This window comes from Ambystoma mexicanum, chromosome 10 (genome assembly GCF_040938575.1).
Source record: "Ambystoma mexicanum isolate Mex_15411 chromosome 10, UKY_AmexF1_1, whole genome shotgun sequence".
NCBI lineage: Eukaryota > Metazoa > Chordata > Amphibia > Caudata > Ambystomatidae > Ambystoma > Ambystoma mexicanum.
The window spans coordinates 1,266,273,978-1,266,292,019 of record NC_090932.1 but is presented as its reverse complement, the minus strand read 5'-3'; the positions used below and the strand labels follow the sequence as shown (position 1 = coordinate 1,266,292,019).

Sequence of the window (18,042 nt, the reverse complement as noted above, 5' to 3'; positions counted from 1 at the left end):
CACTTTAAATGTTCCTTTTCAGGAGTTTGTATTTTCTAAAAGTTTACTGCATTGAAATCAATGGGACAAATCTAATAGGCCTGCCACAGCTATGGTGAAAGGTTAGGTACGTTTTTGTTTTACTCCAGTCGTGCTACAGGAGAGGCAAGCAGTAAACTGGGGACCCAGTTGGACCTGCAAAGAAGAGTTCCATCCAGAAGGCCAGCAACAGTTTGGTGCAAAGTAGTCCATGGAAATCAGTGGTTGAAGGTGGGGCTTCAAAACCTCACTGCACCTGGATCCAGGGGACCCTTGAGAGCAGAATCTTCTACAGGACCAGGATCTAAAGACAAGTAGACGGGTACTCATGATACCCAGGCTGCTTCGAATTTGGCCCATGAAAGGCGGATTCATAGGTGAATTTGATTGTCGGGTTTGGGCCGGACTAGCAGCATTTGGGGGCCCGAAGTAATGACCCAGACAAGATAAGCCCAACAAGGAAGACACCAGGAGAGATGGCCCATGAGGGGAAGACCACAGAAGCAGTGACGGCAACACGAGTGCTCTCAGGATCCAGCAAGGATCACAGCTTAGCCAAGAGGACACAGCCACAAGAAGGAAAACTTCCACAACTGAAACAACAGATGCAGGCGACTCGAGCTGAAGTGAATTAGCAGTGAGCCACTCTATTTTCCAAGCAAGGAAAACCCCCTATCTTTAGGCATTTTGGCCATATGAATGATACCAGCATTGCAACACTATAGATGAGGAAGAGTCCAGCAAGGAATAGCCGTCTAACCAGTAAGGATTACTGGAGGAAATTAAGGAAAAGACCGATTAGATATTCTGACATCCAGGAGAAACAGGGATGCAAAAACAAGAGACAGGCCCCACCAATATGGCTGAAGCAGGACCCTCAACAGCAGACCATCTCAACAGCAGTCTTCCAAAGTTTCACGTTAGAATCTGAGAATGAACAGGGTCTTCTGACAGATCTCCACTTTCATCCTGGTCTGGCCAAGCCAGCCGACAAATCACATACACCGAGGTTTTTAGCGGCCAACCAATTAGGCTGATACTAAGAATGCCAAACCCACAGCCAATCCCACACATGGTGTAGATTGGGAAGTCAGAATGACTTCAAAACGGTCTAAACCACTGAATTACAACTGAGTGCGCAGGGGTGGGATCAAGGTCAGCCCATGTAAGCACAACAGATGTTTTAAGCCTGCCTTCTGATCCACTCTAGCAAATAAAGGCCACAAAACAACATGGCTGGGGGGTAAGACTTTACATAACTACCCTAGTATCCCAATGGCTGACTACCCTATAGTTGCATGGGGCCAGTAATGTGGTAGAACGGCATACAAGTATGGTGTACCTAAAGCTAAATTACAGCTGTGACCTGCCTACTCCCCAGCATACTTTCAGAGTGATAGAATCACCCTGGAACCAAATAGGATGCCTAAAAAGCACTCCTGCCCTGGTACTACTAAGGGCAGCACATTGGTAAAAGTGTTGCAGTGATACTGGGATTACAGTAGAAGTCTGTCTAGCCATAAAAAGTCGAACAACCATAGAAGCCTGCAAAAAGTGTAGGGGTGTCTACAGAGTTGGCCAAAATAACCCCATTAACGGAATTCTGCCCTGACAACATCCAACAAGGAAGAGCAGCGTTGAGCCGGGGCTCGATGTAGCCCATACCTGTTAGGAGACCTCAAACCAGAGTGTGCTCCCTGACTGGGACGACATCTGCCTGAACATGTCATGCCAAAACAGCCAAGCAATACTTCTAGGGACTCTGGGGTATGAAAAAGTGAGCTACCCCCAGTGTATAAACATAAAAAAACAAGAGGGCCTCTTGAAATCCCACTTCTAGTTGGACTGTCATACTGAACAGAGCATCAACTTTTTTATTTTGCACAAATATGCACTTTAATTGTAGATTACATGGAATATTACATCTTCTTACATACATAATGATCAGAAATGATTGCCCCAAGACAGCACATATCAAAAGCAATAAATACCTAATTACAATTTTTGCAAACTAAAATCTAATTCAGCAACTTCCCAACTTGTATTACTGCTTATTCAAAACAGTTAAGAGGCTGTCTAAATGCTGTGCTTCAGAGATCGCTCAAAGGTATTGCACTTTTCCCGTCAGAGTGTCCGTACATTAATACTCTGATCAAAGACTTGCATGCTGCCATACATGGTTTGGTTCCACTGAAACAAATTTTGGACCTTCGTCAGGGGATAATACTTCTGACATGTACAAACAGCCAGTTGTATTTCATTTATGTGTGTATATAAGTGGAAAGTTACTCTTTCCATGTCCACAAATGCCAATTTCATTGTACCTGTGTTAATTGAACATAGCAGTATAAATATTCCTCTTTTCCTAAAACATTGGGAGACTTGTAGTCCAGACCTCTGTTAAGATTTATTTTTCTTTCTTTTTGGTCATAATCAAATAGTGTTCATATTATTCAGACCATGCTATCTTAATGGCTCGACAATCCACCTAGCAGCAACATTATTTGTATTAATAAATATGTAATGAATACCCAATTACCACTAATGGAGCAAAACAAGTTGATTCTCATACTCCTTTTCTCAGTATGTCATTTACATCCAGTGCTCCTTAGCACTTACTTTGTGCTATTTTTCCTTTAACAATCCATCTGTAACTGTCCAACGCAACTGTTTCTTCCTGGGCAAAACATCGCATCAAAGCTTCTGCTGGATTTTAAATATGTGCGCGTACAAAAACAGCCAGCCTTTGGACTCTACCTTCAGTGGACAAGGATGACAATGAATTCAAGCATGCTTACCACTAAGGATGAAATGGGATTGGGAGATTGTTCCATACACTAGTCGTGCAAGCCCTTGATGCTGCTTTATAATTCTCCAGCATGGGGTCTGGTATGGCTTGACATGCTCATGAATATTCCCCGTCGTCAGGCTGGGAATCCTCGGTAAAAGGAAAAAACAGTTTCCCTTTCACTTAAAAACTGTATTTCTCCTCTAAACCAATCACTGTCCTCTGGTTCATACTGCCCCCATCCAATTACAGTCCTCTCCCTAAGACCCTCCTCTGGCAGCCATCTTGAGACTTTGACCACACACTTCAGTGTTGGGAGTCCTTGAGTTTGCTCTCCGAGCTATTTGTATGTTTTTTTGTGTTTTTGATGGAAAAAGTTCTATTTCTGTTTCAAAGAAGCTTGGGTGCTCTTCCCTTCATCTGCGGACTGCAGGGGCCCATTGTCAATGAAGTTCAACGCCCCTCAAGGGTGAAGATCCATCGAAGATTCTACAAGGCCTCTTGGGCCTACTTTGCGCCCTCCGACCATGGCGGAGGAGAAGGAGGGAAGGTCCCTCTTCAGGCCCTGCACCAAATGGCGGCCATGGAATGTGTTTGGAGGACAAGCACCTGCAATGCTTCTACTGCCTACACCTGGACCACAAGGAAGTAGAGTGCGAGATATGCCTCGGTTTCTCCAAGAAAACAACACAGGCGTAGTAGGCTGGCGGCATGGCTCAACACTAAGGCCTCTGACCCGTGCTCCAATCAGGATCATGCCTCACAGGACCGCCCGGTCCGAGGAGCGGTCTTCTAAGTCCTTTGAGGGCGCCTCATCCGTGGGAGCCCAAGATAAGGCCAAGAGCTACAAGTCCAAGTCCACTGGGTTTGCCGCAGAAGCGAGTCCAAAAGTGGATAGGGCGCAATCAGCATCACCTTCCGCCTCCATTGCCAGCCTACCATCAAGCTCCTCTTCCAAGAGGAAGTAATCTACCCCGGCTAAACTACGTGAGAAATCGGAGAAGCCACGGACGAAGGAGAAGAAAGCTGAGCAACCCAATCAGGCTGAACCGGCACAGGCTAAGACCTCTTCGGCTACTCCGTCGATGACTACTGCCACCACAACAGCTACAGGCGCTGATCTACGAGGGTAGCTCCCACGGCTCAGTGTCCCTGCCCCCAAGGCGCAACACCACGGCAGTGACTTTGGCAGAGTCTGCAGGCACGCCAGAAGGGGTGAAACTGGCCCAGCCCCGGTTCAAGACATTAAGGGTGGAGTGAGGGTGCCCCGAAACAGCCCTCCCAGGCCGTTGCCCAAACCATGGAGGTCTTGTCCACAGATGAGGATCAAGAGTCCTTACATACGGTCCACAAGGACGTTAGAGAGGACGACGATGGCGCAGGGCCTAGTTTTCCTTTTCTGCTTTCTCAGCCGAGGGGCATTTCCTTGGATATTCTGTCGACTCTACACACCTTTGTGTCAGAGATCCAGATGAGGATGCCTCCAGTTCCGGTAGCTGTGGTTCCCCAGGTCCCCGATTAGCCTCCAGTGAAGAAGTTATCCGACGCCCCCATATCAACCTCCTCCACATCGGGCCCCTTCTCCCCCAGCAGATCCAGACACCGGAACGGATACGACGTATGATGACGATCATCACAGCGGACAATGAATCGTCACATTTGGATGCTCCGCATAGGGTGTCCCCACCGGATGAGTTGGGATCGTTCCACTCCATGATCGCCAGGGCCTCCGATCTATTCCAGCTGCTACCCGAGGAAACAAAGAAGGAGGGCTTCTTGTAATAAAAGGCGCAAGTCCAAGAGGAAGATTAGCATGGCAGTGCCTTTTTTGGACTATGTTTGAGAGGAGGGCCTGGCCCTCATGAAGAACCCTTGCATGGCTCCAGCCAAACGGGATAGGCTGGAGAAGAAATTTAGGGTGTCAGACTCTGCTCTCAAGTGCCTGAGGTTGCAACCATTGCTGGATTCGGTGGTGTCGTCAGCCATGTGTAACTGTTGGCTAACCCGTCCTCGTTGTCCTCGGTCCCTCTGGACAGTGAGGGGAAACGGATGGACGCCATGGGAAAGAAGGTGATTTACACCACAGCGTCCATTATCAAGGCAGCCAACACATTGGTGATCCTGGCCAGGTACGACAGGGAATTGTGGTACAAGCTGGCACCGATCCTGGAGTTCCTTCCCTACGATAAGAAGATGGAGGCCATCGCTCTCTTCCAGGAAGGGGAAGTGGCGTTGGATCATGCCATCACAGTGGCTTTGGACATCGTCGACACAGGGTTCCGGCAGATGGGGGTACAGTGTCTGCCTTTGTCGACAAGGTTGGATGAAAGCCACTAATTTACGTTAGGAGGTCCAAGCGGAGGTGCTGGACATGCCCTTCGACAGAGAGAATCTGTTTGGGAAGGCCGTCAACTAGTCCCTCCAGGCCATCAAGACGAATACGGAGACGGCCCGTTCCCTCGGCACTCTCCAGCAGCACCGCTAGTCTTTTTGCTCCTACAGGTGAAAGTCGAGCAGGTCTTCAAAAGGGTCCTCCACATTGTACCGACAGCCTTCCAGATCCTCAACGCAAGATGTCTACAGATGGAATTCCCAGGCCTATTGTAGCAGAGTACAGCATTGCCATCGCCCTTGTGGCAGGACCCCAGCACCAAAGTAAGCCTGAACCAACCGGGATGTCGGGGTCCCCATTCGTGCACCCCGGTTGGAGGCTGGCTGACGAGATTCGTCAGCGAGTGCAGAAAGATCACCACTGTGAGAAACATGAAGGTGTCTCCCTAGCTAGTCCCCAGGGATCTGGCATCCAGGTGGCCAGGACACAGCAATCTCTATTGGATCCAGTTCCTGGAGGTGGACCAGTGAGGGAGGATCACCGGGATGGGGGGGGTATCCTAGGGGAGTGGAAGTGGGACACAGGCGGGTGGGATGCAGTATCCCCCTTCTTTCAACACCTTTTCCCCATCCTACCATGTAGTACATTCAAAAGCACTACCCCATCCCCTTTTCCGACAAACACTTTTGCACGACACACCAAAGAACAGACGAACACCAGAGCTGTTTACCTGACATGTCCCGATACAAGGGTCAAGCAAAGTCGGGCAACAAAACAGAATCACACACACACACACGACTGCCCTTTTCCTTCCCCACAGGGATAAAAGGTGGAGTAAAAGAGCACAGTATGAGCAAGGCAGACACACGAGACAGCTATCCAGACCTGGCAGTACAAGAGGAGGAGAAAGGTGACAAATATCAAGAGGCTGACAAGGAGAGACACAACGTTGCCCTTTTTGACAAAACCCAGCGAACCTTCCGCTGAAAGAAACGTAAGACCGAAGACAATAGCCCAAGTGTGCTGCAGCAGATGTCAACTGTACATAGAGCGTATCAACGCCGATGACCAGGAGCGAGGGAAACTCCGGCTTCCGTGATACTGGCCTTGACTCCAAAAAAGAAAGCCAAGCGGTTCCACACAGCCGGTGAGTCTAGGGGAGAGCTGATAAGAACCGGGCTGTGGTGAATGAAAGTCGCAGAGTGGTAAGGTAAGAGAAACTTAAAAGAACTGTGATATTACGAAAGGTAGACCAGCAGCACAGGGGGACCGGCGCCACGTTGGTGCTGCTCCGAGAAACTCTGGTCGATCCCCATCTGAGTTAAACTACAGATACCAGAAGGCCGTAGGAGTGCCACCAAGATGGGTCAAAGTGGTCATAGAGGAGGTCAAGCAAAATCCCTGTACAGTCTTAATCTTTTGACCTAAAAACTATACCAAAAGCAAGGGAAGTGAATCCCGTAAACATTGAAAGTGAATGTTAAGGTGAAGTTGGCAAGAGTAAATCCGCAAGTGGGATGCTGACGAGAAGGGGGCAAGTCTAAAGTCCCAAGAAACAGTGTGTTGACAACACTGAACCCGGCTGAGGGATGTCCACTGGAACTGTTTAAAAAGACATTGAGATTTGTTGAAAGCCATAGTGAACCCGGTAGAGGGAGGCCAACAGGCGAGAGGAATCCGAGCCGGAACGAGGGAGATCCAGGGGTGAAACCATCACCCAAATGTCCATTTGAGAAAAGTGAACTCTGATTTTGAGATACGATTTGTGAAGGGTCAGCGCCCGGAAGAGGGGTATCCAGGGGTGCATTCACCCCCTCCAGCGGATATATGAAAAAGGAACTGTTTTAGGACCCAAGGGGTGAAAAGCAATCGCCCAACACCACAAGGAATAGGGGTCAGCGCCCGGATGAGGGGGACCCAGGGGTAAAGAGCCCTCACCCTAAGTAAAACCAGGAAACAAACTTTCATTTTGTTAAAGGAACTTTAGTTTAGTTATTTCAATAAGTCAGGCCTTCAAAGGCAAGAGACCTTCAAGAGAAACTAGACTTGACCGTCGAGGCTCTTGATAAACTGGAATAGAACTGTCCACTCATGCTGGGGAAGCTAGAGTGTGTGCTGTGCTCCAAGATCCCACCTTACCCCGTGCTCAAAAACGTGGGGAAGGAAGAACCTAGCTACCTCATCCTGACATAATATTTGAGTACCCTTCTTTCTTCTCTTGAAAACCATCCCACACCCTTCTTTGTATTAGTTGTAATGTTTGGCAATAGGTTTCTTAGTATAGGCCCTTTTTTAGTTGACTCAACGCCGCTAGGACTGCCTTATTTTCATTTAATGGTCGACGCTTGCGCCCATCTTAGATTTAGGTTTAGATTAGGCATTTTTCCAACCTAGATACAGTTTAATAAACACCCTTGAACTGTGATCACCTGTTTGTCTTTACTGTTGCCACCATGAGTTCCTTACACCACGACAGATGGGTGCTAGACGCTCTCGCCCATGGACACACCCTGGAGTTCCAAAGCAGGTGTGCGCAGATCCCTCCGGTTCCCTGTCAGGAGCAGCACATCCCTCAGCTTCTGGAAGTGGTACAAGCCATGCTGCAAAAAGGGGTGATATAGCTGGTTCCCCAATGGCTCTGGTGCTCCGGAGTCTATTCCAGATACTTTCTAGTCAGAAAGAAGACGGGGGGGCTGGAGGCCCAACCTAGACCTACGACGTCTGAACAAATACCTAAAGTCCCAAAAGTTCAGGATGGTCACGTTGCAACACATGCTCGGCCAACTGGAAAAAGGAAACTTCTTGATGTTAGACCTCGAGGACACCTATTTCCACGTTCCCATTCACAAAAAACATCGGATGTTTCTACGTTTTGTGGTGCAATCAGTTCAAGGCCCTACCTTTCTGCTTGAAGTCAGCCCCCAGAGTGTTCACCAAATGCCTGGCACCAGTGGCAGCCCATCTGTGTCTACAGGGCATACACGTATACCCGTACCTGGACGACTGCCCGATATGCACACACTCACGACCGTCCGGCTATTGACAGATCTGGGATTCTCCTTCAACTATCCAAAGTCCTGCTTAATGCCATCACAGACCGCACTGTTCCTAGGCGCCAGACTCCATACAGTGTCTTGCGTAACGTCCCCCACGGAGGAGAGGCTAGCAGCCATTCAAGGAATGGTGCAACGGATGTCATCGATGAAGACGGCCAAGGTGTGGGGCATGAAGTCATTACTGGGCATGATGTCGTCCTCCATCTACCTCGTCCGTCTCCGCAGGTTGCAGTTGCGACACTTAAAGGATTTCCTGGACGCCCGCTGGAGACAGTTGTCCGAAAGCTTCACGGACAAGGTATCTCTCAACAAAGTGTTCCGTCAGGCGATAGGATGGTGGGGCGTCCGCTCCAACATCGCCCAAGGCACAGGGTTTCAAAATCCACATCCAGGAGACCGTCACCACAGACGCGTCCCTGGAGGGTTGGGGAGCGCATACCGGATGTCTGCTCGCCAGAGGCCTGTGGTTGCCGGAGGAGAAGGATCTTCATATCAGCATCCTGGCACTATGGGCAATGTTCTGGGCCCTCAAGTCGTTCCTCCTGTCTCTGAAAGGCAAGGTGGTGAGGATCTTCACGGAGAACACCACCAGCTTGTTGTTTTACATCAGTAAGCAGGTGGGTGCTCGACCCCCGGCACTCTCCAAGAAAGTGCAGGACTTGTGGCTCTGGGCCGAAGGGCAGGGCATGTTCCTCGTCCCTCTCCACCCGGCAGGAGTCCAGAACACCATTGCAGACTCCCTCAGCAGGGAACTGGCTCCTGCTACGAATGGGAGTTTCGTCAGGATCAGGTGGACCGCCTGTTCGTCAAATGAGGTAGACCCCAGATCGATCTGTTTGCAATGGCAGTGAACTCCAAATGGCAGAAGTTTGCCAGCAGATTCCACCAGCCGAGGAGCCTGGGAGGGGGGGAGTGGGGAGGGGGGGGGGGGTGTGTTCTCCTTCCCGTGGGAAGGGCTGTTTCTGTACGCATTTCCTCCGTTCCCTCTCCTTATACGAGTCATCAACAGATTCAGAGAAAATGCAAGATGATACTCATCACCCCGGCGTGGCCGAGGCAGATTTGGCATCCGGCCCTTCTCAGCCTGTTAGCATCGCCTCCGATCAAGCTGCCAGTGGTTTCGGATCTTCTCACCAGAGAAGGAGGCACAATCCTTTATAACTACCAGGATCGCTGAACCGGAGGGCTTGGCTCCTGCAGCCCTAGAGTTTGGAGGGTTTGAGTTACCGGGGGACTGCAGGGAGGTCCTTGCCAAGGCCAGGGCGTTGTCGACCTTGAAGTGCTACAGTCACAAGTGGAAGCGTTTTGCTATATGGTGCTGGTCACTGAAGATTACCCCTCCGAGGCTCACGGCCCCAGAGATCCTTACATACTTGCTATCCTTGGCCAAGGCCGGACTGGCTCATGCATCCATTAAGGTACATCTTCACCAGGTCCCCAAGAAGATCTTCACTTTGGTCTCACCGACTCATCAAGGAGTTTCTCAAAGGACTTTTCAGATCTTTCCCACCGGTGAAGACTCCTGCCCCGGTGTGGGAACTGAACATGGTTCTGAGAAGGCTCATGGGGGTCCCCTTCGAGCCTATGCATCAGTCCCCACACAAGTTTCTCTCATGCAAAACGGCTTTCCTTGTAGCCATCGCCACTGCCAGGAGGGTAGGGGAGATCCGGGCCCTATCCAGTAAGCAACCATTCCTGACTTTCCACAAATTGAGGGTGGTGCTGCGTACACACCCCTCTTTCATGCCGAAGGTTCCTTCGGAATTCCACTTCAACGAGCCTTTGCTGTTAACATTTTTTTTCCCGGAACCTTTGTCACCAGCGGAAAGGGCCTTGCACTCACTGAACGTTGCTCGCGCCCTGAAGTTCTACATGACACGCACGTTTTCGGAAGAGTTCACAACTGTTCATGAGCTTTGGTCCTGTGAACCATGGAAAGGCCTTGTCCAAGGCTTCCATTTTAAGGTGGCTCTCCGGCTGCATCACGCACTGTCCTCGGTTGGTGAACCGACCGCTGCCTGGCCATCCGAGACCCCACCCCCCCACCAGAGCGATCGCTGCAACAACGGCGTTCCTGTCTGGTGTGCCCCTGCTGGACATCTGCAGGGCTGCTACGTGGAGGTCTACGCACACCTTCACGAAGTTCTACTCCATCGACAGGGATTCCATGGAGGAGTCCAGAGTCGGCCAAGCAGTGCTATGCAACCTGTTCGCTTGAAGTGAGCCTGTTCCAGAGGTAAGAGTTAATTGCTTCTGTTGAGACTTGTCACCTCCTGTGGTTGTGTAATGTTGTACTGCTATGTGTTCGTTATTCATGAGCATGTGAATCCATTCCAGACCCCATGCTGTAGGATATCACTTGTTTCCCTTTCATTCATGTTTATAATAGCAGAGAATCTTTCACGTTTTTAAAAGCTTTTTCAAGACAGCTGAGATAAATCCATGGGTGAACGTAGTCTTATGCGACTTCGATAATAGCGTTTTAAATATGAAACACTTGTAGGTTATTTTACATATGAATAGCAAATAAATATTTGGATGAGTAAAGGAAATCGAAAAAAGAAAAATTTGGAAAATTGAATAAACCCAATACAAATGGAATCAGTATGTGTAGTTAATTGTCAATCCAGAGTGTGCATGGGAAGGATCACTTATTTGCCTCAACCTTGTTTCTTTCACTGTTGCTGAAATCTATCCTTTGACAGAGCCACAAAGGAAATAAGTCACTTATTTATGACCCCAAGCACACCAATGCCTATTGACTGCATCATATCAATCTTTGCATTATGGTTTGACTTCTACAATGCAGAATGTGCATGAAAAAACAGTGTCACTATTAGCCAGTGCATGTATGAATGGAATGCAAAAGTGGACTTGAGCTGATTTAGGACTTCATTTATACAAATCTAATGTTTGTTTCTTTTGTTAATAGGCATTTATATCTTGGTGAAATCACGTGTCTTCCAGTATATCATTTGTAAGTTTTACACATTTTTTTGCCTTATAATTTATAAAAATGACCATCTCCTTGGTGTGATCGTATTGAGCCATTACCCTTGCCCCTTTATAGACTATTATTCCCTGGGATATGACTATTATCATTTACATTACCCTGAGAGAATGTAGTTCAATTCACAGAGGATGTGTGTGAATTAGCCTGAAGGAACTAGCATTCTATTTAATTTAACTCTGGCACCCTCAGGAAAACCGCATGACTCCTCTTAGTAGGGGAGATTTCCCATAGCTGTCATTTTAGACCCCACTGACAGTTCACTTCCTGTGGGTTAATAGATCGTCTAGCACTTTGAAAAAGAATGTGGTCATGTTTAGATTATCTAGGTAAATGGGGTGTGGCTGAAATTCCAGAATACTCACCTCTCAGGCACTGCCCGTTCTTCCACTCAATTTGTGAAAAGGTACATGCCATGCACGCTGTAGCCATAGTAAGTTCTTCTCTGTACTACTGTGTAACAGTGGCAACTTTTTCTGATATTGTGATATTACTTAAATGTCCTTTCAGACGTGGTTGTGGCAGTGAATGGAATATGGATTCTTGTGGAAACCTTCATGCTCTCAGGTATGTCACATATTTTTTTTTTGTTCTGTTCCTTCACAAATGCCTGGACAGCTATTGCAATGCAATCTATATTGCTGCTGTTGCAATGAACCCCATAACAGTAAACTTACACCGATTAAAGATGCAATCGCTCAGTGCCTCTCTCCCATTCTCTACGTCTCTATACCCTTTTCTTTACCTCCAACGTTCACACTATTGCGCCCACGCTCTTTCTCTCCCTGTTTCACTAGCAATATGTCTAGGTACTGCTTGATATCAGCTGCTTCACATATATGTGACTTCTCTCTCTCTCCTTTTCTCTTTCTCCCTTTGCCAACACAGTCTTGGGTCATTGATTGATACCTTTCTCTATATGCCTCTCTTCTCCTTTTCCATTTTGTAGATGCTAATTGGACAAATAATGTAATTGGTTATAGGGAATATAGAAAGCATGCTTAAAAGATTAGAGCAATTTGGTGCAAATATAGTCTGCATGACTCAGACTTCTGTGGCAAGTGACCTATTTTATAATGCATAAAGCGGAAAGGTGTGTTCCCTTTCACAGATCAAACCAAGGCATGTTTGAGTGGATGCCTACATTCATAATGCACGGTTCAGATCTGGAGTTGCTAGATCCTTTATATCCGAGCCACAGAAAAATAAATAAGGGGGTCATTCTAAAAAAAAAAAAAAAGAAAATTGCATTCAGAGGACCAGTAGCGTTTGCCTGCTGTGGGGTCCTTTGCATGCACTTCGTATGTTTTGCATGGTGGATTGCAAAAATAAAGAGTAAAACTGGGTGGTATCGCCTTTACTCTTTACTTCTACTCTGCAAAAAAGTAAATGCCTCCAGAAAATCCCGCTTTGCAGGCAGAGTTTACTAATGGATTCCTTTTTACACCTGCATGAAATCCTCATGCAGGCATAAAACCAAGTGGTCACACAAGGAGGAGGAGGAGGAGGAGGAGGAGGAGGAGGAGGTGGAAAGCACAGTAGAGATCTTCTCTCTGCACTGTGCCCCTCCTCCACCTTGTGTCGGAAGGAAAATAAATTGGGGAATAAAACGACAGTTGTTACGCCTCGCTTTTACGCTTTTGATTTTACACGCAAATCCATTCTAAAATAACCCCCTTAACTTTTAAGAAGCTACTCAAGAACTAACCGTTTTCCATACTAATGGTTTGCCAGGGAGCATGCTCGTGCAGCAGGAACCTGCGTTGGTGGTATCTGCGTGCTCTAGAACAAAGATAGGGGAAGGCCAGATCACTGGAGAGGATCAGCGTTCAATGGATTGATTGTGTGAAGCAGCACAGGAGTTAGGAGGGAAGTGCAAGGATGAACACAATGATGGAAACCTTTGCCATTAGAAAATACCCTCAAACGTATTGGTACCCGGCTTGTAACAAGTTCATTGGCCCTCGCTGGGGCGTTACCCGTCCGGCAAAGACTTACTTGACGAATACCCTTGCAGTTTCTTTTTTCTCCAGTCAGGCCGCTATGGAAAGGGAGATGGGTACTATGTGTAGTCCCGGTTGTATGTGATAATTTCGCTTTCTGTAGGTCACCCAAAATAAAAAATAAAAAATGTTCTCCAAATTTTGGGCAGCCAACAAAAAGCAAACACCCACATTGCTTCACCCCCAATCCCCACCTGCACCTTCCCCCAACGGGATTTGGTAAAAATGTGGTGTTTCACCCCCGAACCCCCTCCCTCAGCACCCCCCACAATCCCTGAAAATAAACGAACACACACACACGCGCAACACACACACTTACCCGTTCTCTGTCGCGGCCACTTCCGGGTCCTGGCATGCCCGTCAGCCCCTGTGCACACTCATGTGCATCACAGGGGCTGACAGTTCGATTTAGAAAGATGGTTCTGTGAGGTCACAGAGCAGTCTTTCAAAATTGTTTTTCTTTATTCATTTTTTTTTAAAAAAAAAGGTATATTGACCTAAAACCGTAGTCCCTTCTCCCTGTTCCATGTTGGACATTTTGTTTGTTTACTTTTTTTCTCCATTTAGTCTTAATGGCCGGATGGAAAGGGAGAAGGGACTACCTTCTCTGGGATAAACTACTGTTTCCCAGAGAATGTAAAGTGAAATTGACTTTACTAGTCTTTCCAAATTCCTAGACCCAGCACACACCATCTTACAATGGAGTGCTGGAGGGGTTACATAGTATCCCCTGTGTCTAAATACTCATGTAGCAGTCAAATGCTACCCTTTCCTATTGAAAAGGCTGGTGGAAGTGGTTTTACAACAAACTACCATTATTTTTCCCGACCGCGAACATCGGTAGCTAAAAATCACGGTAGCCATGGTTTTCAAGATGGCACCATAAGCTCCTTTGTTTAAACAGGTCCCGGTCTTCTTTTTTCGCAGTTTCTTTTTGGAAAGGTCCTTCTAGTAGTTGTCTCTGCGTGCCAAACCAGGTTTGGTCCCTTTGTTCGTATGCCTTTGGCGGGCTTTAGGCCTGAAGACTGCCTCTGGCGTCTCGGGTGGGCAGGAAGTGAGGGAGGTGCCCGACACTCCCTGTGCTTAGTCTCCTACAAAACTCAAATGCACGCTATGATGATTGGCTGGCTGACTGTCCGCCGGCAAGGACAGCCACCCTGCTGGGTGAGTGGCAGCTAGGCTGGAATGAATGGGAGAGAACTGAATAAAAGGCGAGTCTCTTGGCTCCTCTGGAACAGGAGCAGGTTCTGGAAACAATAGGAAACAGCAGAAATCCAAGGATCAAAGCAACAAAGGGCTGGAAAGGAGCTCAATGCAAGAGGCCTGTGCTCCTGCAGACAGCTGCTTAAATATTGGCCTGCCCTGTGCTGAAGCAGGCTAATTAGCATCACCTGGAGCAGCACACCTGAAGGTAATTGGCCTCCTCCCTCTCTTGTCCTGGGAAAGTGAAAGCAGCACAGATCTCTAAGGCTTCTGGGGATTGTAGTTCTAAGACTGCCGCATAGGAATATCCAGGGAATGGGAACTTCCACAAGGTGCATTATGGGACATGTAGTTTGTGAAATTAAATAAGGAAGTTCCAAAGTCTTGCTAACGGAAAGTAAAGACAAACATATGAATAGATATTGTCCAGGGAGGATTATGGAGATGACTGAGTCCCAAATAGTCCACGATGGGTGCTAATTGGTGCGCCAGTGGAACAGCTGTGACAGTATGCCCCTCCCCAGGCCCCATTTAGATAGACCAGAAAGAAGACTTAAGTGGAAGGCATGTCTCACTCCAGAAGGGTCTAATACTGTAATAGCACATCATGAAGATCCAAAACTTGTTTAAGGCTTCAAGGTGACAGGAGGAAACTTTGACATCTTTTAGAACTATGGTGTTTGAATCCACGAAAGACAAGGATTCAGAGGCACAAAGCACTGCTGTGCGTTCATGGACTGAGGAACTGTGAAGCTCTGCTGCATACTACATGGTTTCTTCTTTTCTGAAAGGAGAGGTTGTCCTTAGGGCTGACAATAGTACAGTACTGAAAGGTGAAACTAGGGCTTCAGCTGAATTGGTTGCTTCAGGGAGGACTTCCAAATCTTCAAATATATTGATAGCATGATTTTTTTGGTATAGGCCGATTTGACCAACAAAAAATGGTCGCAATGACCAAAAGTTCTAAAAATGCTCCCACCAAAGGTTCGAACACCAAAAGTTCGAACCTTTGGTGGTAGCATTGTAAAAAAAAAAAGACAGGGGCTGCGGGGGTGTCCTCTGCATCGCCCCGCTCACTACACTTAATGGTATAGTGAGTGGAGGGTTTCGGGGGACACCCCTGCAGCCTTCCGTTAAAAAAAAAAAAAGGAAAAGAAAAGGACCCTGTGGTGCCGGTTCCCGTTCACGGAAGTGAAAGGGAACTGGCGCTGCAGGAACCCAGCGTGACGATGAAGGTAAGTGGGGTTTGTTTATGTTGGGAGTGTGGGTTGGGGTGTGCTGGGGGTGTTATGGGTGTGTTGTGGGTGTGAGTATGTATGTGTGTTCGCATGAGAAAGGTGCAAACTTTTGGTAGTTCGCACCTTTCTCATGCAAACGTTTCGGCCGCAGTAGTTTCTGCCACGGCCAAATCACTTAGATTCGATTTTTTTTTTTTAATTATTGGAAGGCAAATCAGACAAGACAGGAATTTCATTGCATAGTGTAAACAGGGGTGCATCTTTGTTCACAAATGAATCTTCACTGGCATTCAGATACCTGGAAGGGTTCTTGAAAGAAGCAGTATCCACTAGGCACTCAGTTACCTCAGTAGATACAACAGAAACTGTCTCCACTACAGATTAATTTGAGGGATGTAGATCCGGATTCCCATGAAGAATTTGACTCTTTGTAAATGGGAGGAAAGACTTCAAGAAGCATGACACCAATGACTGTGCTTAACAGTAGATCTTGGACTACTTTGTTCAAGTTCATGTCTACCCTGTTGGTTAGGGTAGTATCGGCAGGCTTTCAGGTGGCTGGCCTTCAAAGTCTTCTGTGCTCAGGTTAACTGATGGATCTGGGGTATTGGCCGATGTCAAAACCAGACTCCATAGAGGTACTGGGTTAAGTTCTGGATTGGTCTCAATGTCTGACTCATGGTCTGGTGCAGGAATGTCTATAGAAGCTGAGTACATATCAGACTTGGTCACTTCAGTAGAATCTGCAAGTGTGAGCAAAGGACCGACATCAAGGGCAGGAACTAGATAATCTTTTGACTCCGCAGGATCTTCACTCAGAAGATTACACTTGGTTTGTGATGTAATGGCAGTTTCAGCTGCTTTGCCAACAGGAAAAGTGAATTCTTCAGTAGCTGTACAACAGTCCGAGTTACCTTGACTGGTAAGTGAATGAGCTGTGTTAAGCTTTAGCTGGTATGCATGTGCCAAGTTCAGGTCTTCCATCTGCTCTGTATAGGTCTGTATCCGTTTCTTGGTTACCATTCCAGGCCTTATGTCGATATTTAAAGACCGAGATGTCGGGTGTTTGGCATAGTGTCATATGGTCTGGTAAATTGATGCCCTTGGCAGGATTCTTATAATGCAAGTAGACAAACCCATCATAGAGGTCTGCAGTTTATCTTTTAAGGCACAAGAGCTGTTTCTGTAACTGGTATGGTCCTGTAATATTTTCCAGACCCACAATGTCAGACTCTGGTGTAGCAGAAGAGCAAGGTGTTGAAATGTGAAGACTGACTTTTGTGTTTTCATGGTTAGTAGTCCTTGGGGAAGCGTTAATGAATTCTGTGGTCTGTATTGGCCTTTTGGACCCTGAATGTCTTGTCCTCTTAAATGAGTGTTATTAGCAGTCTGGGGAGGTTGTGTAGCTAGCCACGCTGATCTACAGGAAATAACTTTGGCAACAGGGATCCCATTAATGTATTCCTGTGGCATGCCTTCTGAGGTATGAAAAGTGCCTGGAAAAGGAGCATCAAGTAGCTTCAAATGGGAAGTAGTGTGCTCTGAAAGAGGCACAGTGGAATACAGGCTCTGAGTGGTAAGTACAGCATTGGCACAAGGGTCTGAATTGATGTGTGTATTATGGGGATTTTCAATGGGCTGTGCTAGTAATGTTTGTAAAAAGTGGTTCTCATCTTGCAGTTCCTCTTAGCTCAGGGTCATAATCACATATGTCATTGTAATCTAACATTGTTGGATCATTGAGCCACTGTGTATGATAAGCAACATGCAAAAAGTCCTTCTCTTGAGAGACATGCCCGCAAAGCTGAAGGGAGAAAAGTACACAAGAAGTGTGCAAGTAGTCCTGCAGACAAGAAAGGATAGGCAGCAAAGACAGTGAACAGAAAATGGCAGGGAGTAAAACTAAAACAAAATAAGTAAGGTGCCCTCTTGGGGTGTACGCACAATAGGGGAAGTGTTTCCCACAGAACAAGCATGTTACTATTACAGGGTCCCACTCTGAATGCTCATGGAAAGGAGCAGCAGTGGGTGTCTGCGTCTGGACCCTAAGCCCCGAACAAGGTAACAGTACTCACAAGACTGAAGCCTGTACGGGTCCAGCAGGAACTGAACAAGACTGCCTCCTGAAACAGAAACTAGCACACCGTTAACAATGACACAAGGCCAGCATCCAAACTCTGAACAAAGGAATTACACAAGGCACAAGTGAAGACAAGAACTGTAACAGAAGTATCCAGGGAAAAAAGGAAGTCAAAGTGAGCAAGGTTCAGGACAGAGAACTGGAAGAAAGAAGAAAAGCAAGGAACCTAGAATCAGACTACAGAGGTAAGGAGACTGAAAAAATGCTGAGTGATAACAAGGAAAAGCAACTCTGGAGTGGGATAACAAGGGCAG

The 18,042-nt window shown here is 47.3% G+C and overlaps 1 protein-coding gene across 2 annotated transcripts in view; it reads left to right on the top strand.

The window, feature by feature from the left end:
- Nucleotides 1–18,042, top strand: part of TPCN1 (two pore segment channel 1) — a 767,000-nt gene that overhangs the window by 417,034 nt on the left and 331,924 nt on the right. For both annotated transcript variants that reach the window (XM_069619236.1, XM_069619237.1), the window contains exons 14-15: nucleotides 11,127–11,171; nucleotides 11,715–11,771. In XM_069619236.1, coding sequence (XP_069475337.1) covers nucleotides 11,127–11,171; nucleotides 11,715–11,771 — 102 coding nt within the window. The remainder of the gene's footprint in view (nucleotides 1–11,126; nucleotides 11,172–11,714; nucleotides 11,772–18,042) is intronic.